At 41.5% G+C, this 26,205-nt stretch overlaps 1 protein-coding gene across 2 annotated transcripts in view; it reads left to right on the forward strand.

Annotated features, from left to right (window-relative positions):
• Positions 1-17,350, forward strand: part of GLYCTK (glycerate kinase) — a 42,625-nt gene extending 25,275 nt beyond the window's left edge. For both annotated transcript variants that reach the window (XM_070738676.1, XM_070738677.1), the window contains exons 4-5: positions 12,900-13,075; positions 15,436-17,350. In XM_070738676.1, coding sequence (XP_070594777.1) covers positions 12,900-13,075; positions 15,436-16,347 — 1,088 coding nt within the window. In that variant the 3' untranslated portion in view covers positions 16,348-17,350. The remainder of the gene's footprint in view (positions 1-12,899; positions 13,076-15,435) is intronic.
• The last annotated feature ends 8,855 nt before the right edge of the window (positions 17,351-26,205 follow it).

Below are 26,205 nucleotides of genomic sequence, written 5' to 3' on the forward strand. Positions count from 1 at the left end.
TTTAAGAGACCAATCATACAAACAAGCATACCATGTATAAATTCTATAAGCCTAGGGGGAAGGGAAAAAATTTCAATTCCTCCATGCCTGACGACAGAGGTGGGTTTTTAAGGAGCTTGCGAAAGGCAAGGAGGGTGGGGGCAACTCTGTTATATGGGGGGAGCTGGTTTTGCTGCTGTTCTGCTGTGGGGAAAGTGGGATCTTCTGCAACGGAATGAAATGTAATGCTAATAGTTTTGCTTTCTTTTCTTTTTTTGATAGCTTGCTAAAATAAATGTGACCATTTCACATGAGTCAGTTCTTCATGGTTTCCGTGATTCACACAGATGGGTTCTGTGTCTGCCTGATGCAATTTTTTTCTCTTTCTCCATCTAATTCAAATAAGGGCTATGCATGCTCTGGCTCTTATTTTGCAACTAATCTCTATAATAGGTTCTGTTTTTTCTACTGGGTTTTCTAGTCTAATGAAATTGCTGTAGCTTTTCTTGCTTCAAAATTTCAAAATTGCTAGGCTTTCTTTTGTCCAGCAGATGGCAGTCCAGAATCAGAGTATGCCATGTAATATTGAAAAATATAGTAAGCTGAGAAGGAGCGTGAACATACAATATAGAATAAGGGAGTTGGAAGGGACTTTGGAGGTCTTCTAGTCCAGTGTTTCCCAACCTTTTTTGAGTCGCGGCACATTATTCATATTTTCAAAATCCTGGGGAACATTGAAAGGGTGGGTGGGGGGTGGGGGGTGGGCTAAAGAAAAGTTTGGACAAAAAACCCCTCTCTCTTCCTCCCTTTCACTCTATTTCTCCCTCTTTCTCTCTTTTCCTTCCTTCCCTTCTTTCTCTCTCTCCATCCCTCTTTCTTTCTTCCTCTCTTTTTTGCTCTTTCTCTCTCCCTCCTTCCCTTCCTCTGTCTTTCTCTCTTGCTATCTTTCTTGCTTTTTTCTCTCTTTCTTGCTCTCTCTCTCTCTTTCACTGTCTCTTGCTATATGTCTCTTTCTTTGCCTCTCTTGCTATCTCTCTGTCTCTCTTGCTATGTCTCTCTTTCTTTCTTTCTTTCTCTCTCTCTGCCTCTCTTGCTATGTCTCTCTTTCTCTCTTGCTATGTCTCTCTTTCTTTCTCTTTCTCTCTCTGCCTCTCTTGCTATGTCTCTCTGCCTCTCTTGCTATGTCTCTCTTTCTTTCTCTTTCTCTCTCTGCCTCTCTTGCTATGTCTCTTTCTTTCTCTTTCTCTCTCTGCCTCTCTTGCTATGTCTCTCTTTCTCTCTTGCTATGTCTCTCTTTCTTTCTCTCTCTCTCTGCCTCTCTTGCTATGTCTCTCTTTCTCTGCCTCTCTTGCTGCCTCTCTTTCTCTCTCTGTCTCTTTCTCTGCCTCTCTTGCTGTCTCTCTCTCTGCCTCTCTTATATGTCTCTCTTTCTTTCTCTCTCTCTCTCTCAGCTGACTGCAAGCGGGAGCCTTGACGGCAGCTGGACGTGCTGTTGGACGCCGTATATGCCAAGCCCGCAGCGCCAGCAGTACGGCGTCCAGCAGCACGTCCAATCGCCACCGTCAGAGCTCCCACTTGCAGTCAGCTGAGAGAGAGAGAGCTCCCGCCGCCTGGAGCTCCCTCTCGCCGCCGCCATCTCCCCGCGACTGCCTGCGGCCGCTGCAGCCACCCCCCCACTCCCCCCGCCAGTGCCCTCCCGCCGGGCCCCAAAGGACACTTGCCGCCGACGCCAGGGCCCGGCGGGAGGGCACTGGCGGGGGGACCGGGGGGGTGCGGCTGCAGCTGGGAAAGGGAAAGGCGCAGGGAGGGAAGGCGCAGGGAGGGAAGCTGCCTGCCCGCCTGCCTCGGGGAGCCGCGCTTGCAGCTCCAAACCAAAAGGGCAACCCCCGCGCGCTCCCCAGCCCCGGCCCGCCTCTGCGCCCCGGCCCGGCCCGCGCTCTCTCCTGTCCTCTCCTGCCCGATGTCGTGGTTTCCGGCGCTCTCCTGCTAGGCCCCAAAGAAGGAAGGCGGGAAAAAGGCACGAAGAACGAAGCTCTCCTTCTTCTTCCTGCCTTCCTTCTTTGGGGCTCAGCAGGAGAGCGCCGGAAACCGCGGCATCGGGCAGGAGCCGGGGGACAGCTGCGAGCGGGCGCTCCAGGTCGGCACCGGCAGCGCCCTGCCCAGCTGGAGCTTCCGTAGCTCTGCGGCACACCTGCCAGTGTCTCGCGGCACACTACTGTGCCGCGGCACACCGGTTGGGAAACGCTGTTCTAGTCCAATCCCATGCTTGAGCAAGAGACCCTAAATAATTTCAGACAAATGGTTGTCCAGCCTCTTCTTGAAAGCCTCCACACACAGCTGCTGTTTCACTGATTAATTGTTCTCATTGTCAGGAAATTTCTTCTTAATACTAGATTGTATTTTCCACTCATTACTCCTAGTTTCACTCCCAGGTGCTTTGGCAAATAGGTTGATCCTGTTTTCTATGGAAGAGTCTAGTGTGCCAGAGAGTTGGCAAATTTGTTTGGTTTGAAGAGGTTAGGATGAACTGAATTTGCATTCTAAGTTGTCATGTTATGCAGGTATATGCCATACATGACTTCCAAGAACAGGGGGATACACTCCAAGACCAGAGAGGTAATAATACCACTATATAAGGCCCTGGTCAGACCACACCTAGAGTATTGCATCCAGTTGTGCTCACCACACTTCAAAAGAGATATAGAGACTCTGGAAAGGGTGCAGAAAAGAGCAACTAAAATGATAAGGGGACTAGAGACCAGGCCATATGAGGAAACGTTGCTGGAACTGGGCATGGATAGTCTAGTAAAAAGAAGGGCTAGGGGGGACATGATAGCTGTACACAGGTACTTAAGGGCTGGCCACGGAGAGGAGGGGGGCACACTATTTTCCAGGGCACCAGAGGGTCGGACGAGGAACAATGGTTGGAAGCTGACCAAGGAAAGATTCAACCTGGAGATAAGGAAGAATTTCCTGATGGTGAGAGCGATCAACCAGTGGAACGGCCTGCCAGCGGAGGTTGTGAACTCCCCAACTTTGGACATTTTCAAGAGGAGATTGGACTGCCATTTGGCTGGAGTGCTGTAGGATTTCCTGCTCAAGCAGGAGGTTGAACTTGATGACCTGTAAGGTCCCTTTCAACTCTAATAATGAATGAATGAATGAATGAATGAATGAATGAATGAATGAATGAATGAATGTATGTATGTATGTATGTATGTATGTATGTATGTATGTATGTATGTATGTTATGGAGGTATATGCCATATTTCATTTTGATGTTCTTGGTATCAGTTATGGTGCAATTATTGCACAGATTATTTTTTTTCCACTATTTCTTTTTGTTTGAGGCATAAGAAACAGTATGATCACATTGGTATGCCCTAAAGGCAGTTTAGGAAACCCAAATATTTGTAGAATCTTTCTTTAAAAGAAGAAAAAACTTTACTTGTAAATATATTTGAATTGTAAGCAGCCTAGAGTCATTGACTCATATGGGCAGTTGTAGAAATTGAATGAATGAATAAGTAAATACATAAAACATCCTTTAATAAATTTAAGAAACCCTTGAGCAGCCTACATGAGAAGGTTATGGGGAATTCTTAAACAGGAACCTACGTAATTCCTTTTATTAACTTAAAACAGAATATTCATTGAATTGTATGAAACAAAAATACTGAGCCAGCTAGGTAGGGTATATATATTTAGGTAATCATATTGAATAACTGAAGCAATTTAAAAATGTTTAGTTTCGGTTGCGTAACTTAACTAAATAAAAATTAAGATTTTATTCACAATATAGCTCTTCTAAAGATTACTCGTGATCAAGCTGCCTTTATCTAAGAAATAACAGATACCACTAAATTTATGTAAGCAAGGAAGTTTACAGTCTGAATGCATATTCCATTGGATGGTATAATCTTCACCTCTTTCCTTCTCTCACTGGAAGTACAACAATGCCATTCCCCCATCCCCACCCTGCCACCTTCATTAAGGCTTTTGTTACCTGAAACGGCAATTGATCATCTGATTTCCCTTTTCAAGATTGAGGTGAAGCTTGGCTCTCCACAGTCCCATGGGCACAGCTCACAAGCCCCCCCCATCCCCCATTGTCTACCAAAGTTCATTCAAAACCATGCCCTTTGCATCAGTGGCAGTATCTTAACCATCTCATCCTCTGTCATTTCCCCTCTTCTCCTGCCTTCTTTCTTTTCTAACATCCAGGCCTTTTATTTTTTTGTTTGTTTGTTTGTTGGTTGGTTTGTTTTGTCCAATACATAATAATACACAATGAAGGTTATAGAGGATATACTCGAGTAGAATGTATTAAAGAAAGAAGAGAAGAGAAAATATAGGAATGAGAGCATAGAAGAAAAGATATAGGAATAGAAGAGAAGATATATGACATATAGGAGAGACTATAGGACAGGGGACGATAGGCACTCTGGTGCACTTATGTATGCCCCTTACTGACCTCTTAGGAACCTGGTAAGGTCAACCGTAGATAGTCTAAGGGTAAAATGTTTGGGGTTAGGCGATGATACTAAAGAGTCCAGTAGTGAGTTCCACGCTTCGACAACTCAATTACTAAAGTCGTATTTTTTATAGTCAAGTTTGGAGCGGTTAATATTAAGCTTGAATCTGTTGTGTGCTCTTGTGTTGTTGTGGTTGAAGCTGAAGTAGTCTTTGACAGGCAGGATGTTGCAGCATATGATCTTGTGGGCAATACTTACAATTGAGGCATTATAGGTCTAAGGTTTCAAGATCCATGATTGTAAGTCTAGTCTCATAGGGTATTCTGTTTTGAATGGAGGAGTGAAGGGCTCTTCTGGTGAAGTATTTTTGAACATTTTCGATGGTGTTAATGTCCGAGATGCGGTATGGGTTCCAAACAGATGAGCTGTATTCAAGGATGGGTCTAGCAAAAGTTTTGTAGGCTCTGGTAAGTAGTGTGAGATTGCCGGAGCAAAAGCTACATAGGATTAGGTCGAAAACATTTAAAGCCTTTTGGGCGATGTTGTTGCAGTGGGCTTTGGCTTTTTCAATGAATTAACAGCAAACCTGGTCTACAAATGACAGACAGCATGGACTACTGTATCCTTCCTGCATATCTAGTTTTATGAAAGGTCAGGCATCCTGATCATATCAGATTACTAATTTAATATTCTGGATATACATTCAGAAAAACTGAAATTGGCATTGATGGTTTTGTTAAGGATGGGGAAAAAAATTGATGTAATTTCTGAAATGGATTCTGGCTAAATACAGATTTTTTAAAAAAAATTCACTGTATTAATTATTATTATTTATTGATTTGTATGCCGCCCCTCTCCGAAGACTCGGGGTGGCTCACAACAGTAATAAAAAACAGTATAATAATGAAACAAATCTAATAATAAAATTATATTAAAACCCCCCCAACAATTAAAAACCATACAGCACATACATACTGTTCTGTCTGGGTTCCCCCAGACCTCAACACCAACTGGAAAAAACAGCCAGACACTCTGGTAAAAGCAAAAGTACTTTATAGCTGGAAAAAATAAACACAGAGGAAAACCTGTTCTTCCCAACAGACAGGCTATAATACTTTACAGCAGAGTCCTGATGTCCAGACAATACAGCAAGTTTCTTGCTGGCACACCCACCCCAAGGTTTCAGTAGTCAAAGGCACAAACCAGGATTCCAAGATGCCAAAGTTCACAGCTAGGTCCCAAGACTCTCAAAGATAAAACTCCACAAGCCAGGAAGGGTGGGTCTGCCTTTTAGCCTTTCCAAAGAGCACCACACCCAAACCCAGCTGTTGCCTCTTTAATGCTGAAAGTACCTAGCCAATTGGTCCCTTCTCTGTGTAGCTCTTCTCTGTCGCAGATCAATTATGGCTTGTGCATTTTCCTCTAAGGAATCCAGGCTGCTTGCTGGGGAGAGCTCCCTCTGGGGGGACTCTGGCTGTCCTCCCTCTTCTTCAGCCTGGGATTCCTCCTCCTCGTCTGCCTGCACCTCCTGTTCCTCATCCTCTCCCTCTGAGCTGGAAACCGACAGAAGATCAGCCGTTCCCTGAGGGGCCTCAGACGGAACCACAACACATACCAAACATAAAATATAAGAAAGCCTGAGGGAGATGTCTTAGTTATTATTATAGTTATATTCTAGTTATTGGTAAATGATTATTTTAGATGGAATTAGTCTCCTTTTATCAATGTATCTCATGAAACTTGTAAAGTTTACCTCTTTTTTATTTGATTTTAAGGATTATTAGCAAATGGAGAATATTTGGTATATAACAGTGGATGAAATTTCTTCCCGTGTAGGATTTGGAAATTTCTGGCGACGTTTCGATGAGGTCCCACTCATCATCTTCAGGCTGGTGTTTCTGTCCTTGTTCTAAGGCGAACACCTACAAATCCTACAGGGGAAGAAACCCGTATATACCAAGACCGTCATACCTGTACCCGTGAAAATTTACGAAAACACACACATATATATATATGTGTGTGTGTGTGTGTGTGTGTGTGTCAGTCACATGTTTTTGCTGAATTTTTAAAATTAAGGGAGACTAGCATAGCACTATTTCGGCCTTGTTCTGGCCTCATCAGCTAGCCATACCCTTATTGGGATTTGATCCCGTAGCTTCTGCCTTGTAAGGCAGAGAATTAAACTCTAGGCCACAGGATCTAATCCCTTCAGCTTTGTACCAGGAAGGGGCTATATGTTTTTTTCTGTTGGCTCTCTCTTGTATATTGAAGGAATGTCACAGTTCCATTTTGCCTCTAGGCCCATATATCAATCAATATCAATCACAGGGTAACAGTCTATCCTCCATACTAACCTACCCAGGCTTCCATGGTCTTTCAAGACCGAAGGTTGCCAATGCAATGCACACGCACACATACACACACATTTTTGTTGACATGCAACAGTTAGGTTTTCTATAAGATTGTTCAGGTAAGTGACATAAGTTTGTTCATTGAGATTTCTACTGTTTGAATGTTTTTAAAGATTTATTTAATAAATAGTAATTTCTGTGTTTTAATATGTTACATATATAACAATGTATTGCCTATTACAGTGAAGGTGAAGTTTTCGGCACCAAGTGCCTAAAGAGAAATATGCACAAGTGCCGGAAACCCAGAGACCAGCTCGCCACTGTGCCTGTGCGCACTGGTCTCCTCGTCTTTGGGTTTCTGGTGTGCACATTCGCACCAGTCCCCTGGTCTACTGGAGTGCCGGAAACTCAAAGACGACTCACTTGTATGATACGGACTTGATCCACCTTATTCAGTTAATGGTTTTATACTCAAAGTGCTACAAACCTTAATACAATTTAAAGATGTGAATGTATTTTTGAATTATGGACCACTACCACCACAATTAGTCCCACAAATTGGAACTAATCTCTGTACGAAGATTATTCTTTAATGGTAGAACGATGATATGGTCCCAGATTTATGATTTGGAGATTACCGATATGTATTTCCTTCTGTTTATGAACTGGATCCCGCTTGATGTATGGAAAGATTGGTCAATACTAGTCTTTGTTGACCATTACCATGCAAAGATAGATATTCTGTGATTTTATTTTTTTCACTTTCTCTCTTTTTTTAATGGTTTTTTTTAATTTCACCCATTTTGTCTCTTTTTTGCATATGAAAGCAATGAGAATGTTAATGGATTATTGGGCATCTCGAGCTGCAGTTTGTGTCACTGTAGGACATAGAAGTCTAGGATCCTGGCGTCATTTCTGGAAGCATTGCTATTTACCCGGTTGTAAGATAACTGTCATGCAAAACTGATTCATGGTATGCACATGGTTGGATCAGGGATGAAGCTGAGACAAAAGAAGTCTGGAGCAGGGGTCAGCTTGCTTGTGTTTCACTCACAATGCCTTTCCGCTTAAATTGGCACAATTTTGCAAGCTTGGGTAGCACGTTCTTTATTCAGGGGCAATATCGGCTATGTGGGAACTTTCAGGCCGATCTTTTAAAAATACATTCACACTTACTCCTCACTCATCCTCCTACGCTGGTCACAATCAACCTTTTTTATGTTTTGCAGTTTAGGTGTGTAAAATTTGCATTTTTGAAATGTAAAAACATAGGCTGCGTGGAGAAGGAATTCCAGATTAGAGAGGCAGAAATTACTCAGCATGGCAACTGATTTTATTTTTATATGTATATGCACATTGTGTTCCTGCCCTTTAATGCATACGCATTACTCGGAGCAACTTAAAACACTTGAAATAAATGCAAGATTAACATTTTTGCAGTGTTCGGAAAATGTACAAAGACATCTAATAACCATGTCTCCTAAAGCTGTTCTGAATATTGAATGCCTTCCTGAAATAGAAAGGCTTTGCCCATTTGTAAAGCATTATCCAATAGGGTGGCAGTCTAGATTCCTAAGAAGATGGTTCCAGAGTTTCAGGGCTACCAATTAAGAAGGCAGTCCTTGAGCTATCTTGGACCCTAAGCCTGCAATGATTTTCAAAATTACTCTCAATTATTTTGAATTGTGCCCCAAAATAAAGAGGTAATTGTTGCCAGTTGTTATAGGACCGGGGTATAGCAATGCCTTCAGACAGCTAGCCCAGACACCCTATTCACTTATTCATCATGAGCCGAGGTGGCGCAGTGGGTAGAGTCCAGTACTGCAGGCCACTAAAGCTGACTGCTAGATCTGTAGGTCAGCAGTTCAAACCTCATCACCAGCTCAAGGTTGACTCAGCCTTCCATTCTTCTGAGGTGGGTAAAATGAGGACCCGGATTGTGGGGGCAATATGCTTGCTCTGTTAAAAAGTGCTATTGCTAACATGTTGTAAGCCGCAAACAAATAAACAAACAAACAAACAAACAAACAAATAAATAAATAAATAAATTGCTGTTACTAGAACCCACATCATCCCCAGCAGTAGGGTAAAAAAGAGAAGTGAAGCTACATGCCACCAAAAGGGCCCCAACCGAATGACAGGGAGATCATCCCCTGGTCTTGACTTTACTGTGGATTATTTACCAAGACAACCTAAGTTTTTTTCCAGCCTCATTCCTAGTTCTCAAGCTAAAATGAGTCTAAGCAATTCCTGTTTCATCCAAAAACTCCTGGATCTAAGGTGCCATAATGTTGGTTAACCACCATTACAATAGCAAATTGTAAATTATCTAACAGGATGGGGAACTCAAAAGGACTTTTTTAATTAGAGGTTTCATACTAGTGCTCTCCCTCCCCCCCAAGGTTGGATGTTCCATGAAGGATTGGCCATCTAGCTATCTTCCTTGGTTGAGAATATAGGGGTAGAGAATACAAGGGTCAAGGGTACGTGTAAGTTTGTCTTAATCTACTAAAGAGGTTTTTAACAACCCCTGCCATATGAATGGAACCTCATCTGTAACATCAAAACACAAGCAGACATAGTGAGATCTGGTACTGACAGATGGATGAGAGTAATTGTTCTTAAATCTGGGATGGAGAAGACAGTCCCCACATACTCTACAATTTGAGGGAAGATCTGCTGGCAATGAGATAGAAGACAGATGAAATTAATGAGCTAGATATAAAGAGATTCTTCCAGATGAGGAAAAGTAATCAGCATGATACTGATCAGTATCCTGATCAGTAATCAGGATGAGTCGGGGTGGCGCAGCAGGTAGAGTGCTGTACTGCAGGCCACTGAAGCTGACTTGTAGATCTGAAGATCAGCGGTTCAAATCTCATCACCAGCTCAAGGTTGACTCAGCCTTCCATCCTTCCGAGGTGGGTAAAATGACCCGGATTGTGGGGGCAATAGCCTAGCTCTGTTTAAAAAGTGCTATTGCTAACATGTTGTAAGCCGCCCTGAGTCTAAGGAGAAGGGCGGCATTTAAAAAATAAATAAATAAATAAATAAATAAATAAATACTGCTGTTTGAGGGAGTCTATTCATACTTACGCAGGCAATTCTTTGAAAAGAGGTCCCTATCATATGCCACTGCCTGTTGTCCTTAGGTTTTTGGAAGCCACTGCTCCAACAGAATTCCTGGCTCTGTATTTAGAGCTATTTTTATGCAAAAAAACCCCCAAGCACTGTAAAATGTGTTTGCATCTGTAGATGTGATTCCAACCTTTTAGTGTATGGCTTTTTTTTATTTAAGTAAACCTGAATGGATTTCAGGATGAAACTTTCAATTGACCGGATTATTTGGAGTCTAATTCTGAGAGCTGTGGGTTCTGAAAATAATTCTTTAAAAGTGTGTTGGATTTTGTGTGAGCTCAATCCTTCTCAGCTATTTGTTCACCCTTCTTTATATGAAAAAAAAAATGCCGCTGTTTGAAGAGACATGTTAATTTAAATCTGTGGATTCCTTAAACCATAATCATCTTTTTTTCAGGCTTACACAAAAAAGTGGGGAGCTTTAATGACTAGCCTAGATAAGTTGCAGTCATGTGAGTTCAGAGGCATTTCTGAATCTTACAGATTTGGGGAGGGGAGGAGTGTTTAGGAAGAGAATGATCCCTATTATATCTCATTGTCAAGCCCAGCCTAAGAATGAGATAAAACAATAAAGCCAACATTCAGTTATTTAGCTGCTCATCATATAGACAGAATCTTACTAGACTAAGCCCCTACTATTCTCACCCTAACTAGAATCTAGGGCAGGTGTCGGCAACGTGCGGCTCCTGAGCTGCATGTGGCTTTCGTCCCTTGCTGTGGCTCCCTGTTGATTGGCTGGTCCCACCCCTTGCCCTCCTCTCCCAGTCACTCCTAGTGTAGTCTGAGAAGGTAAGGGATGGATATTCCAGAGTGGAAGGGAAGTGCTCCTGTATTTTCCTCTCCTCTCATGGGCCCTTCTTCTGGTGCTTCTTGGTGCTGCACTCACCTTGGTCTCTCGGGGAGGTGCACGACTTGATCTCCGTCCTGAAGCATGGGCCCAGCCCGATTGCAGCTGATTTTCTTCATTGTAATGGGCTCCAGGAGGACGAGGGGGTGCAGTCTCCCCCATTGGGAAGCACGCTAATTTTAAATGTGCTGCGTAAGGTGCTGCGAGAACAGTGAGCAGACCATGGAGGCAGCGAGAACAGTGGCATCAGTGGGCAGCACACTTATATTGTGCAAGGAGTGACTGGGAGGGGAGGAAGAAGGGCAGGGCCTGCCAGGCAATAGAGAGCCACAACAGGAGGATGAAAGAGCTTAATTTATCTAGGAATCTTAAATGACTCTTGATTAAGGAGCCGGGGTGGCGCAGCAGGTAGAGTGTTGTACTGCAGGCCACTGAAGCTGACTGTAGATCTGAAGGTCAGCGGTTCAAATCTCATCACCGGCTCAAGGTTGACTCAGCCTTCCATCCTTCCGAGGTGGGTAAAATGAGGACCCGAATTGTGGGGGCAATATGCTGGCTCTGTTAAAAAGTGCTATTGCTAACATGTTGTAAGCCGCCCTGAGTCAAAGGAGAAGGGCGGCATAAAAATCGAATAAATAAATAAATTAATTAATTAATATCATATGGTAAAAAGCACCCAAACAAGAAGAAAGAACATGAGCAAAAAAATGCAAAACCCCTCACCTGTTTTTTGGAAATGGTTCAAGAGGGAACACACAGACACACACACACGAGAGTGAGAAAGAAAGTGGGGGGAAGAGTTGGGTGAAGAGAGAGGAAGGGAAAGAGAGAGAGAAAGGGGGAGAAAAAGAGAGAGAAATGAGAAAATGATGGAGGGAGAGAATGAGACAGGAAAAAGGGAAACAAATGAGAAAAGGGGAGAGGGACACAAAAATGAGAGAGTTGGAGGGAGAGAATGAGGGAGAGAAAAAAGGGAAAGGAGAGAGGAGGGGAGAAAAAAGGAAAGAAAGAAAGAAAGGAAAGAGGGAGAGAGAGAGGGGGGAGAGGAAAAAGAAAAATGGGAGGGAGACACAGAGAGAGAGAGAGAGAGATTTCCCACAAAAAGCACCCGGAGCCACAAAACCTGGGTAGGTGTGGCTCGGGGAGTTGCCATGTGACTGGGTGAGAGTAACGTTGAGTTGGCCACCGGTAACCCAGGTTTTTTGGCTCCCTGTGTTTTCTTTTCTGTGGGAAATGAGTCCAAATGGCTCTTTGAGTTTTTAAGGTTGCAGACCCCTGTTTTAGGGAATGGCTATCCTAACTTTCTTCCTGATTGTGGTTGTGATGCCTCTTGTCTTGCCTCTTTGCAATATTCTCTCTTCTTTCTGAAAAACTGCCCCTTCACTGCAGTCCATCTCCCCCTTCATAAACACAATCCATCACGCACAATGATATGTGGTTATCTTTCCTGTGCCTATATTGCTGCCACCGCATCATCATTTCCAGACTTTATATCTTGTTCTTGCCGAGACGTATTTTGTAAGATGACGCAGCCTACCTGTAGTTATTTCAGAAGAGGTTTGTCTTTTACTTCTTCCAGGGGCTGAGAAGGACTGGCGACAAAGTCACCTGGATGTCCTCATGCCTTTGGTCTCTGGTTTCTACTCTGATGCCTTAACTCAGTGTTTCCCAACCTTGGCAACTTGAAGCTATTTGGACTTCAACTCCCAGAATTCCCCAGCCAGCGAATGCTGGCTGGGGAATTCTGGGAGTTGAAGTCCAGATAGCTTCAAGTTGCCAAGGTTGGGAAACACTGCCTTAACTACTGCACCAAATTGGCTCTCTACCTTTAATATGCATGGGAGGAAAGCTACCTCACCCTTTTAGAAGGAGTTTATATGTGAATCTCTGTTTTAATCACTTGATAGGAAAGTATCCCCAGTTGTCATTCTGTAAAACAATCACCAGAAAAGCAGGAGGAGAAAAAATTGCCAAGGGTGGAAAGAGGCAAAGAGGAAAATACCGTCTTGATAAGGGCTCTCTTTGGCGGGCCTGTTGTCTTCTGATAGATCCTAACCTTGGCAAGGAAGGAGCTTTGTTGCCTAAAAGCATATTTTTTCCGCCTTTTAGGAGGTGGATCTGCCCTTCTACCTGCACCTATCCCTCCTGTCACCCTTGAAGACAAGACCACCATCACCAGGCTACTTGCTTCAAAAGGAGCCACCATTCAAGAGCTGAATACCATTCGAAAGGCTCTCTCTTTGTCAAAAGGTGGAGGGCTGGCCTGGGCGGCTCATCCTGCCCAGGTAAGTGTATTAAAAGCTTTCTTGACCCAATAACTCTTTCTTTAAAAGTCTCGACTCTAGACTGTGGTTGACAGATAGATAAATTTTGGTGCTAAAAGTCAAGACAATTTTAGTCCTCGCCAATATCAGGGACATTATATCTGTCAGCTCTGACGCCTAAACATTTGGAGCAATCAAAAACGTCGAAGAAATGTAGGGAAATGGTTGTGATTGTTTCTTAAAATATTTTTGAGTATGTTTGAAGAAATCATTTTGCTCTAGGCTGAGCTAGGGAATGTGCATACATAATAATGTAGTAAATACAAATTAATACCCCAAGAGTGAATTAATGCAATAGTAGTGATTTCTTTGGAGAAGTCATTGCAACGTTGAACATTGAAGCCTCATTCAAGTCCCTTGATATCGACACCACCTCCTGGGAAACTCTGGCACAAGATTGATCAACATGGCGCATGCTGATCCACCAAGGCTGCCAGACATCTGAGGACAGAAGAGCATTTATAGGAGAAGAGAAGTGAGCACTCTGCAAAGCCAGAGCTCCAAATGTTGTGACAATGGTGCTCACACATGTCTGCTCAACATGTGGCAGAACATTTCATGCCCGTATAGGCTTTACCAGCCACCTGCAGACACATTATGGACATCCCAAAACATGTTAGATGTCAAAGTCTTCTTTGAACATGATGGACGAACATCATTGCAATACAGGTTAATTTGGTACAAATCTGGAAGACCTCAGTTTTAATTGACCAACTTTCATTTAAAACCTTTTCTAGAAGTCCTTTTTTCTTTGTATAAAGGGTCAGGTGGTGGTGTTTTTTCTCCAAAAATTAAATATGAGAACTTCTGCTCTTTGGGGTGAATAAATAGAATATTTGAGCAGGGGACCTAAAGTTCTGTGATAAAAATGCCAAAGCATTCCATCAAAAGTGCTATAATGAATACTATGAATTAAGTAAAAACAATGCTTTGTTGCTTAATTTTTATTTTATACAATTTATAAATAATTTGGGTTGAGGGATTTAACTTTTAAAAAACGTTTCTGTTTTGCAGAGATTGCAAACATTTAACAATTAAGAATTTATACAAGTAGCCTTTAACTTACAAGCAAGTTTTGTTAAACTTGCTTTGTTAAACTTGTTTGAAGTTATTAGTGGTGCTGAAAAAAAAGCCTAGTCCTCACATTTATGCCCAGTGCTCTCTCACTTATAACTGTTACAGCACCACCATAGTCACATGATAATGTTTTGTAACATTTTTTTGCCAGTTTCCAGCAAAAACTTGTCCATTGGGAAGATTGTGGATTCGCTTAATGACTACAATGATTCACTTAACAACCCTTGTAAAAATAATCATAAAATTGAATTTAACAACTGCAACAATGTATGACAGCAGTTCTGGTCCCAATTGTGGTCATAACTCAAGGACTATCTGTAAAAGCTATGAACTATGAACTATTTTTCATAAAAGCTACAATAAGTAATTTTGTCAGAACAGTAGGGTAGAATTTGAAGTATGATTCATACTTTATATGTCAAATCCAATTCTATCTATTAGTAATACACTGAACCCATTTTTATTTTCTTACAGCAGGAATCATATAGCATATGAAAATATAGATTAGCTACATCATTCATTCCCATTTTTTCAACAGACAGGAAAGGTGAAGGTGGCTATATTTTCTGTCCTAGGACTCTGGTTCAGCTTCATTTCACATATGTAGGATTTCTCCAAATTCCTTTAGGTGAAAATTTCAATTTATGCGCTATTTTGTGCACGATTCCAAGTTGTACAATTAGTCAACTAAAGCCTCTTAAGGCATTAATGTGGTTATTTTATTTTAGTCTATCAATTGTGTGATAAAATTGGGTTACATTTATAACTGAGTTTTAAAATGCCTGCAATTGGAATCTATAGTTTCCAGGCAGGATTTTTGGTAGGGCGTTTTGGGTTTTTTTCTTGTCTTCAAGTTAAATTTTGTCAGGTTAAACCCAAGAATAATGAAGAGCAATTCAGCCAGAGTTCAGTTCTTTATTTGCCTACACACATAGTCATTGTTAATTAATGGGATTATTAGGATAATATTTCAAGGGATAGATGAAAATATGAGATCTGGTCTTTGAAAAGTATCTGATAAAAATCCATTCTGTAACAATCCAAAGTAGAGAAACATTGTTTTATAAGAAATGGTGGAATGTCATTTGTTGTATAAGTCATACCAGAAAGCAACGTATTTCAGATATCAGCATATTAAAGTTCACATATATTTTTTTTCAAAAAATCAGGATAGGCATAGTTTTAAAATAAGACCAAATTCCAGTACAACATGAACAATATTTACTATGGCGTATTTATTTCAGGTTTTGAGCCTCATCCTCTCTGATGTCATTGGAGATCCATTGGACATTATAGCAAGTGGCCCGACTGTTGGCAGCAGTTCTCACAGCATGCAGGACTGCTTTCAGATACTGGCCAAATATGATGTGTTGAACACCTCGCCGAAGTCTGTGTTGACAGTCCTCTCTAGCTCTGTCACAAAACACAGCACCCAGCAAGACTGTTCCCGCGTCTACAATGTTGTGATTGGATCCAACAGGCTAGCTTTGGAGGGAGCCAAATGCCAAGCAGAACAGCTGGGTTACCGGACTATACTTTTGAGTGATGCTGTGAGTGGGGAGGTCAGCACTGTTGCCCGTTTCTATAGCCTATTGATTCAGTTTGTGTGCTTGAGTATTATGAACGATGCTGGAAGTAGACCTTTAAGAGACTCCGTGAAAGAATCACTCTCCAACATTTCAAGACAGCTGGAGATTCCAGTCTGGAGCCTGATAGACTCTTTAATAACAATGAAAGAAACCCACGCGGAAAACCCCATCTGTCTTCTGGCAGGTGGAGAAACCACCGTGCAGGTTCAAGGAAGTGGGAAGGGTGGAAGGAACCAGGAACTGGCTCTGCGAGTGGCCTTTGAACTGCACAGAGCTAAATCCACTACGGAGGGAAGCTATCTTAATAACTGCGAAGTCATGTTTTTGAGTGGTGGAACTGACGGACAAGATGGGCCAACAGAGGCTGCTGGGGCCTTCTGCAGCCAGGATCTGGTGGAGGCGGCTGAGCAGGAAAGCTTTGATGTGGGGAGCACGTTGAGCAATAATGATTCATACACATTTTTCACCAAGTTCCAAAATGGACGTCACCTTTTGATGACAGGCCTGACAGGCACAAATGTCATGGACATTCATGCTGTTTTAATCAGAAGCCGAAGAAATTTGTGATGTCACAGACGTTGAGTTGTTTTGAATATACCAAATGGAATATCTCTATCCAGGCTGTTAGGAACAAGGACCTAATGGACGGTTACTGATAGACAAGGGAGGGTCACTTTGTTGTTTTAATTAGATCATGGAAAAGCTGCTTGAAACTATCACAATTAGTATTTTATAACAACTTTCTTCAGTAGTGTGAAGAATTCTTCTGGTCATTCTGAATGGGTCATCCTCAAAAAAGACTAAAGACTAAAACTCTTTTTAGTCTTGAGGATGGCATCCAGAGGGAATCTTAATTTTGTAATCTTAAGTCTAGAGCCAGGGTGGTGCAGTGGTTAGAGTGCAGCACCGCAGGACTGCTAGCTGTAGTTCAGCAGTTCAAATCTCACCACTGGCTCACAGTTTTACTCAGCTTCTATCCTTCTGAGGTGGGTAAAATGAGGACCCAGATTGTTGGGGCAATATGCTGATTCTGTAAACCGCTTAGAGAGGGCTGTAAAAGCACTATGAAGCGGTATATAAGTCTAAATGCTATTGCTATGTCATCTAAGGTTGACCCATTGTATTTTGAAACTACCCTTCTCAGATGTTAAACAGGAGTTTGTCTCACCCGGGGCTTGTCCCCGTCCCCCCAAGTTTTCATGCATGTGATGATATTTTTTTCAGCCATCTAGAAATATGTGGTCCATGTCAGTAGATAGGGAGGAAGTTTTTGTTTGTGTAGCAGTTCACCCATGCAAGCGGGAACCGAGATAGTGACCAAGGTACTTGGTCACTAGGATGCTTGCTCACTTGGGATTCTTCATGGGACAGTTTCCTGCCCTTCAGACTTCATGTAGAAAGAGACACAGTTGTAAGAGACATAATACTGGGAGGAATGGTTTCATACAGAAGCAATACTGTGCTAACCTTGTAACTCTTTCCCCTATGGATTTGCTGAAGCAGTTTCTGAAGCTAATACCGTGTCGCCGAACTTTTTGTGTATCACTGCAAAATAAAGCATTTTCTTCAAGAATTGTTTATTACACCCTGCCACGGGACATCTAGCCTAAATTCATATACGAGACAATTTCCCCACCATAACTGAAAAGTAATAACAGAAAAAGCTTCTCAGGTTCGCATTAGCTCTATACTTCTGGTTTCCCAACATGAAAAATCAGCTTGTCATTGTATGTTAACTCATCCTAGCGGAAACTGAAAGCTCCAGGTTTCCTTTGTTTCAGCTGTGGAGTCCACATCGAATGAGGTTGGAACTGAGAATCTAATTTCCATTAAATCCAGGCAGGATATGCATTTTTTAACACCTGCTCCATTTCAGCATTACTACCTGTTATTGGAAGAAGAGTTTGAAAAATGGGCTAGATGTGCTGAAACTAATGTAACCTTGACCTCGCTCACCTTTGGTAATGGCTTTTTCTTGCTGATTGATAATTTCATGGGGGAATGCATTGTGCAGAATGGAAGCTGCCAGCATTTTATGTATCAGTTTACCATTGACTGGAAAAACAATGGAGCCTCAGGTTTGTGACCTTTCTAACTATTTCAAGCTAGAAGTCACTGTCGCTTTGATTAACTCCTCTAATCCCAGAGAACAAAGGCAAGAAAGACCCACACAGGCAACTGTTGCCAAGCTGCTGCATTGCACAACGCAGTCAATTATCGCAGCAACATCACCAAGTTCGTCTAGTCCACTTGGATAAGCTGAACAAAACATTGGTTTTTCATCATACATGTAATGTAAGGGTTTTCATGAAAGTCACCCATTGTGATTCATAACTTGCTATTTTTGTTTGGCAACACGGGTAAATTAGAACACAAATCCATTTTTCAATGAAGCTTGTGCTACTTTAATGAGAATAATAAATTGAGTATTTCATAAATTAACCACAACTTCATTTTTGTTACTACAACATTCTACCTTCATTTTGCAATGAACTAAAATGGTGCCCTTCTGGTACCCTTTTTTTAAACAAATGCCCACACACAGAGAGAACAGTCTTATGGTCCTAGGGAACCATAGGCTTGATCATATCTTCCCTTACTTAAATAAAAAGGGGGACATTTATGTTTGATTCCATTCTCCCACTGACACTACATTGATTTCTCCCTTAATCAAAATCCCTAAATTTGGAAAAAAGATTTGCTGGACCCTAACTCACCTCCAGGTTTCCATCAGATTTCCATCAATAACATTTAGACCAGTCGAAGAGTTATTCCATCCAGCTGGATGCAGAACTGTTTGCTGGTATATTAAGTGTTTGGAAATCTGCCGCCAGCAGTTCTTTTTATTTCACTGAAATTGAGTGCACAATATGAAATGTTTAGGGGAAAAAAAACCCTAAGCTTTTCTCCTTCAGCATTACTATATTTATATATCACATTTAAAAATCTCTGTCAGAGAGTGACTCTGGACAACGTGCAAATTAGATGTAAAAACCTAAAAGCTATATATAAATACTATAATAGGCGGCAGTTAAACAAGAACAGGCTCATTAAAATTCAAAATTAAATTTAAAAGTGAGGCAGGTCTTCCAGGCAGTAACCAGCCCCATGACTGCACGCTCCTCTGGGCACTAAACAATTAGAGCCAGGTCTTCAGATATTTCCAGAAGGCCAGAATTGAAGGGGGGGGGCTCACCTTTGGGGAGCAGAATGTCACAAAGGCTGGGGGCAAAGGCAGAAAAGGTTCTCTACCTCAGTGTTTCCCAACCTTGGCAACTTGAAGATATTTGGACTTCAACTCCCAGAATTCCCCAGCCAGCGGATGCTGGCTGGGGAATTCTGGGAGTTGAAGTCCAGATATCTTCAAGTTGCCACGGTGAGGAAACACTGCTGTACCTCCCCCCCCCAGTTAAAATAAAAACAATACTGCAAATGTTTGCTATTTCCTGTTGAAACACCTATTAACTATATTACCATTAAAAAAGAAAGCTGTAGTAAATAAGTTAGAGATTATTGCATGACTCAGATGTCCTTTAGCTGATCATTTAGCTATAACGGAAACCATGCCTCTGAGGCTAGAGGCTGCTTAGCTTAGAAAACAGCCATTTGGGAAATAGATCCACGTAATCAGGCTTTGCTCACGAGTTGGTGGCTAAAATTATTTCCCAAATATTTGATAGCTGTTCATAAGCAAATATCTCCCATCCAGCTGGCAACCTTTGAAAGCTGATCCGTCTCATTCTTAAGTGTAATTCACCCTCCACAATTAAATTATGTAATTTAAAATCCAACAAAGTGTAGAAAACTTATTAAAAATGAAGCATATTCCTTTGGACATTTTGGTCTTTAAAGGCCATTATCGGTATAGTTTGAGGGTTAATTGTTGTATCTTCTCTAAATATTACATGCTTGCATCTTGATCAGCAGATGTAAGATTAAAACATCGACTTCTTACTTGTTATTAACAAGATAATGCTAAAACTATATCATTATTAAAAGGTTAAGATAGATAAGCAAACTAATTTCAATTGGGCTTGTGGTCTTGGGGCGTACAGGATGCTAAATATAATCACTTGGTCTGTCCTCAGGATACTTAATACAACACAGAGTATTCCTAGCAGGAACTTCCTACAGTGTTCCCTCGATTTTCGCAGGTTCAAACTTCGCGAATAGCCTATAACATGTTTTTTAAAAAATATATTAATTAAACAATACTTTGCGGGTTTTTTTCTATACCACAGTTTTTTTCCACCTGATGACATCATACATCATCGCCAAACTAATATTTTTTGCAAATAACAAAAAAATAATTATTGTTGATAAATAATTATGTTTATAAATATCAGGATTAATAAGTGTCTTATTCAATGGTGAATACCACTAGTAATGGTGAGTAAATGGTTGTTAAGGGAATGGGAAATGGTAATTTAGGGGTTTAAAGTGTTAAGGGAGGGCTTGTGATACTGTCCATAGCCAAAAATGGTGTATTTACTTCCGCGTCTCCACTTCGCAGAAATTTGACTTTCGCGGGCGGTCTCAGAATGCATCCCCCACGAAAATCGAGGGAACACTGTACATACAGGGTATGACTGTGAAAGTTGGACCATGAGAAAGGCTGAGCACCAAAGAATTGAGGCCTTTGAACTATGGTGCTGGAGGACTCCTGCGAGTCCCTTGGACTGCAAGGCGATCAAACTGGTCAGTCCTAGAAGAGATCAACCCTGACTGCTCTTTAGAAGGCCAGATCCTGAAGATGAAACTCAAATACTTTGGCCACCTAATGAGAAGGAAGGTCTCACTGGAGAAGAGCCTAATGCTGGGAAGGATTGAGGGCAAAAGAAGAAGGGGACGACAGAGAATGAGGTGGCTGTCCGGAGTCACTGAAGCTGTAGGGATGAGTTTAAAGGGACTCTCGGGGATGGTAGAAGACAAGAAGGCCTGGAGGAAAGTTGTCCATGGGGTCACAATGGGTCACACATGACTTTGCAACTAACAACAACTTACTAGATTTGGAACAGTACAAAGCAATTTGTCTTTGTTTTTTTAAAAATTTTACTGTACCACATTTAGCTTCCAATGAATATACTGCACTTCAAGCCCTTCATGGCATAGGAAGGATTAATGGCAAATGAGATGCTTTTTTGCCAAAGTTTCAGTGAAGAATCTTTGTGTTAGAGGACCAGGATTTAAGGCTTGTGTTGCTAAAATCACTCAAGGATGAAAGCCTACTTATATCTGCCTTCCTGCACAGGTTTGAACCAATTTTGTGTATTCCTCACAGCAACAGCTTCAGGATAGTTCTTTTTTTTCCCCTAAAGAAAACACAATCCACACAAAAACAGTTTCTTTATATCAGCCGAGTTCTTCATTAATCCTTGGAGATGCTGTTCATGCGTGATTTCAGGCTCATTCGCAAAGCCTCCGCAGCAGCTACTTCAGGGTAATCCCATTACCCTTAAAGTTGTGTGTGTTTCTGTGTGTCGGTGTTTAAAACGAACATTTCACTGATTATTAAACTAAATACTTTTTTCAAAAAAGGGAAAGCGGATGAAAAAAGATGAAAGGACGTTGTTGCTTGAAGCACACTTCACATCAGGGTTCTCTTGGCTTTTCTCCTCTCTGAATATCTTTATTTCCCACTCTCCTTAATGAGGTGAAACTAGAAATGGGGAAAGTTGGTCAAGGACAACAAAACTGTAAGAATGCATTTTTGAAATGTGATGTACATGTTTTTTGCAATCCTTACTGCACTAGTGGGTTCTAAAACCTGTTACTACTGGTTTGCGCGCATGCGCAGAAATGTCCTGGGTGGGTGGGCCGAGCCTCCCATCCCTGGCACTAGTGGTTCACAGAACTGGGCCAAACTGGGAGCAACCTACCACTGCCTCACTGTTAGTGGAGATAAAGAAAGTAAAGCATACAGGATGTAAGCAAATCCGGATATTCTCTTGTTTCCATAGTAGAACAGTCATAGGAAGGGCAGTGTGTAAGAGGGATGGCAGGGGGATAAAGCTAGACTCCACCACTAACCCTTTCATTCTTCAGATGCTACTGGTTAAAAATCTCCATGTAATTTTTCTATCATATCGTCTATTGGTTCCTGTTCTGCCGGCTCTTGGCACGAGCCTCTAATTAAATGCAGAAGTAGCCAAAACAGACACACACACGGCATAGTTCCCTCTAAGCTAAGCAGTGAGCAATCGCTCACTTAAAAATCATCATCAACTCAGAGTTTTCCAAACCTGCCCAGAAGCCGAGAGGGAAATTTTATTATTATTTCTGTGCCGCCCAGTCCCATAGGGACTGCCGCTCAGACACTATACTTTTCCGCCCACCCCAAAAAAAATTTAGAGAGAACACTGACACACGGGAAAAATCAACAATACTTTCTTTATCCACAGAAAAATAGAAGCAAAACCCTCCTTTTGTAGTCAAAGGGCTCACTTGTAAAACAGACTTGAAGCCAGTGAAATAACAAAAAAACCCACCCCAAACTCAAAGCAATTAACCAGTAGCTGTGAAGTCGTCACAGCTACTCTCCTTCAGACTTTGTTTAACTCACACGGTTAACTATGATTTACGTTCAGAGTCCAGATATCAAAGCACAGGGTCCTTGGAGAATCCAAAGAGTCAAGGTAAATTCACAATCACAAACAGATAATCTTCCACACTGAGAGGCCCATTTAACAGCAGCCCTAATTATTTGAACCACACCCAACCACAAGTGAACTCCCTTATCTCTTTTAATACCTACGTAGTTGCTCTCTTCTATTCATGGCTCTTCGCATGCGTGGATCTATAACTGCTTCCTCATCAGAGTCCAGTGAAGGTAAGGAAGATGATGAATAGCTTCCTCCTGGGCTGCCTACCAAGCCCCCCTCTGAGGGTCCCATTTCACAGTCACTCCCTGTTTCCGATGATGCTTCGCTGCCCGAAGCAGTCGGCAGTAAAACAGGCCTCTGTCACTGGGAGGATTCACCCACATCCACCCCCACAGTCCTTGGGGAAGGAGCTGGTCCAGAGCCAACCACAACAGGTTCCTTTGCAAATAAAAGTGACAAAAGGAGGAGACTTACAAATGCATTTTATGAACTAGGACATTTGCACAATGAAAGTAAAAGTCTGCTCTACTAACACCCAGGCCAAGTTTCATACTTTTTTTGAATCCACAAGAACATATATCATCATTTTGTAGTTTCTGACTGGGTGTGAAGTCATGGGAAGTCATTGGTTTAATTATTGTACTGAAGGCACATAAGTCATTGTCATAGCCAACAGAATTCTCATTGGTACCTGGTGATTTTGCTCTATGTGAAAAGAAGAGGGAGACATGGGGATTAATAATTTCCTTTCATTTCCGTACTAATGGTTTTGCTAGAAACTGGTTCTGCCAGCACCACAGGAACTCTATAAATACTAATCCAATACTAAAGTGTTGGCGGTTTAATTTTTATTTACCATCTGCAGTAATAGTGACTTAGAAAAATAGTTAGAAAGGCAAGTGTCAGAGAAAGAAAAATAGAGCACCAGAAGATTATAGGTGTCTTCTTTTGAGTGTTTTTTATCTAAATCTATATACACTGCTCAAAAAAATAAAGGGAACACTTAAACAACACAATATAACTCCAAGTAAATCAAACTTCTGTGTAATCAAACTGTCCACTTAGGAAGCAACACTGATTGACAATTTTGAGTCTATGGAGAGGGACGGCATACAAATCTAATAAATAAATAAATTTCACATGCACATTCAACTTTATACAGAACAAAGTATTCAATGAGAATATTTCATTCATTCAGATCTAGGATGTGTTATTTGAGTTTTCCCTTTATTTTTTTTTTGAGCAGTATATATGTAAGCCAAATACCACTCACGCATGATGATGAAATCTCCAGAACTGTAAAACCTACAAACTTGAAACTTGGCACATATGTTCCTCTTGGTGTCTAGGTGCTCGCTAAAAAAGGGTTTTTTCAAAATGACCATCAGATCATTAGTAATTTCTTATATTATTATTAATGCACTCTGATGCTAAGGAGTTAGATGTTCTACTCCCTCTCCCCACCTGAAAAGAACTCTATTCCAACTGCCAATGAGTCACATGCTGACCAAGCCCATTGGCAGTTGGAATAGAGTTCTTTTCAGGTGGGGAGAGGGAGTAGAACATCTAACTCCTTAGCATCCTACTAGTAGCTGGATAACTGTGCTTCGCTACAAAATTGAACTCATCAATTTTGTAGCGAAGCATGGGTATCCAGCTACTAGTAGGAAATACATCCATAAATAAGTCTACATATTAAAATCTACCTTGTTCTAAAATAGCCAAGACAGAGAAAAGATAGGCAAGTCTCTGCAGTTGGCTTCAACACTACCTGTACAAGGAAAGGGAAAGGAAAGAAGGAAAGTAGCAAAAGAGTGGCAGATCTTATGTGGTTCTGGCATTTGGCATTTTAAAATATTCTTGAAACATTTCCCCATTTTCCCCCCACAAATGGGAAATGTGATGTAGCATCCTTCCTAAACCCAGATGGGCATTCCATTCAATGAAATCTGGTGCATCTGAAGAGCCTCAGGCTGAGCATCACTTTGATAGATCTATGTTTACCTGTCATTGACTGATCCCAAAGCAGAATGGCACCTGCTTAGTGTTTGGCAGAAGTGCCCAGAGCAAGACTGTAAAGCTGAGAAAACATTTAGGAAGAAAGCTTTGCCAGTCATGTTTCTATTGCTGCCAACTACGTTCCATAGATATAGTTGCAGAATTTCCAGGATTCGGGGTCCATTTTAAGGAAGTCTTTTATATGTAAGTTTATTGCAAGTGTCGTTCAGGCCGTTCTTCATAGAAGTTCCAAAATCTGCAAAAAATGTTTTGACTGAAGGACCAATTGCATTACTCCCTTCTATTACTTGCGGTGTTTCAGTCTTTGACCAAAATCTTCACAATGTTTAAAAAATGCGCCAGGAGGAAGAATACTCTTCTAAAGTGGATTCTATCCTTTCAAAATGTGGAATAGGTGTGTTTTTTTAAAAAAGAAAAATGGTTAAAAGACTACTGTGTTTTTTGCTAGATTTTGATAGCGTTAGGTGAAACAGGTCAAGCCAAATGTGGCACTGAGGTGGACAGTTTATGTCCTCCAAGTAGTGTCTCTGGAAGGATGGATCCTATACCCACCATCATGACCAAAGAAGAAAACAAAACAGTGGCTTGAATGACACCATCGGTTGGGTAGGATGAATTAGACAGAGATTCCACCATGCAGAGTAGAGGCAGATGGGAAGAGGATCAACAGCCCAACAGCTGGTACTTTCTCAGGGCTGATCTCATTTACCTAAGTGGAACACTTGTGGCCAAACAGTGCTAATGGCTGACGATAAGTAAGTACCTTATTAACAGTGGAAGCTTTTGGCACTAAATTAAAAACCTTGGCTCCTAGCCTTTCCACAGCTCTGGACTCTTAGGAGACATTAATATCCTTTCTCCCCAACATTCTTATTATCGCTTCATTAAGGATCAGATAATGATATGTGTGGGTAGTTTATTCTGCCCAGATTCTGATTAATGGCTAATGTTTCACAAGGTGTTAATGGGTGCTTTATGAAGTGAGCAGAAGGGGGTTCTCCAATAATCTCTTTCACAAACTAATTTTGCCATTTTCACTAATGTGACAGATTTAACACATTCTTTATAAAAGCCCCTGATAATGGCTTGGAAAGTTTTGGAAAAATTATATGACTGCAGTAATACTTCTGCCATAGCATCGTTTTCAGCTTTTCATTTCCAGAACTTACAAAAAGCCAAGGGTAGCTCTTGGCTGCAGATTAAAAAAACCACACACACACACGCACACAAAAACCTCTCCATTGCTTCTTTATCAGGCAGGATCAGCTGCACGATGTGTCTTCATCCTGTGCTAAAGGGAAGATCTGTCTTTTCAGAGGAAAGCAACTTGGCCTCAGCTTTTCAGAGGAAAAAACACATAGCTCACTTTTGAACACAAGCAGACATCAAAAGACAGAGTGTAAAAGCATAATCATTCTTCCCCAGATATTGTTGCAAACAGCTCTGAGATATTTCAAAATAGGAAGCGGCATATACATTTTAAACAAGTACAAATGCATACATATAAATAAAGAAAACAGACCCTTGAAAGTATTGCTGCCATTGTTTGTGCTTCTCTTCAAATGATGGTGGGGAACCACTTCAGAAAGCTGCTTAGATGCAGGTGCTTGAAAAAATACTGCTCCAGGCATGTTTTCTGTAGTTAAGAATGACTACCTACTGTTGTGTAGGTGGTTGCATGTGATAATCCCTCAATAAAATGGGGTTTGGGAAGGGAAGGAAGCAGGGAAGGAAGGAAGGAAAGAATAACACAGGAAAAGGTCCCATGTACCCGTCAGACCTGGATAATTATTAGTGGTAGGTT

This window comes from Erythrolamprus reginae, chromosome 2 (assembly GCF_031021105.1).
Source record: "Erythrolamprus reginae isolate rEryReg1 chromosome 2, rEryReg1.hap1, whole genome shotgun sequence".
Taxonomy (NCBI): Eukaryota; Metazoa; Chordata; class Lepidosauria; order Squamata; family Dipsadidae; genus Erythrolamprus; species Erythrolamprus reginae.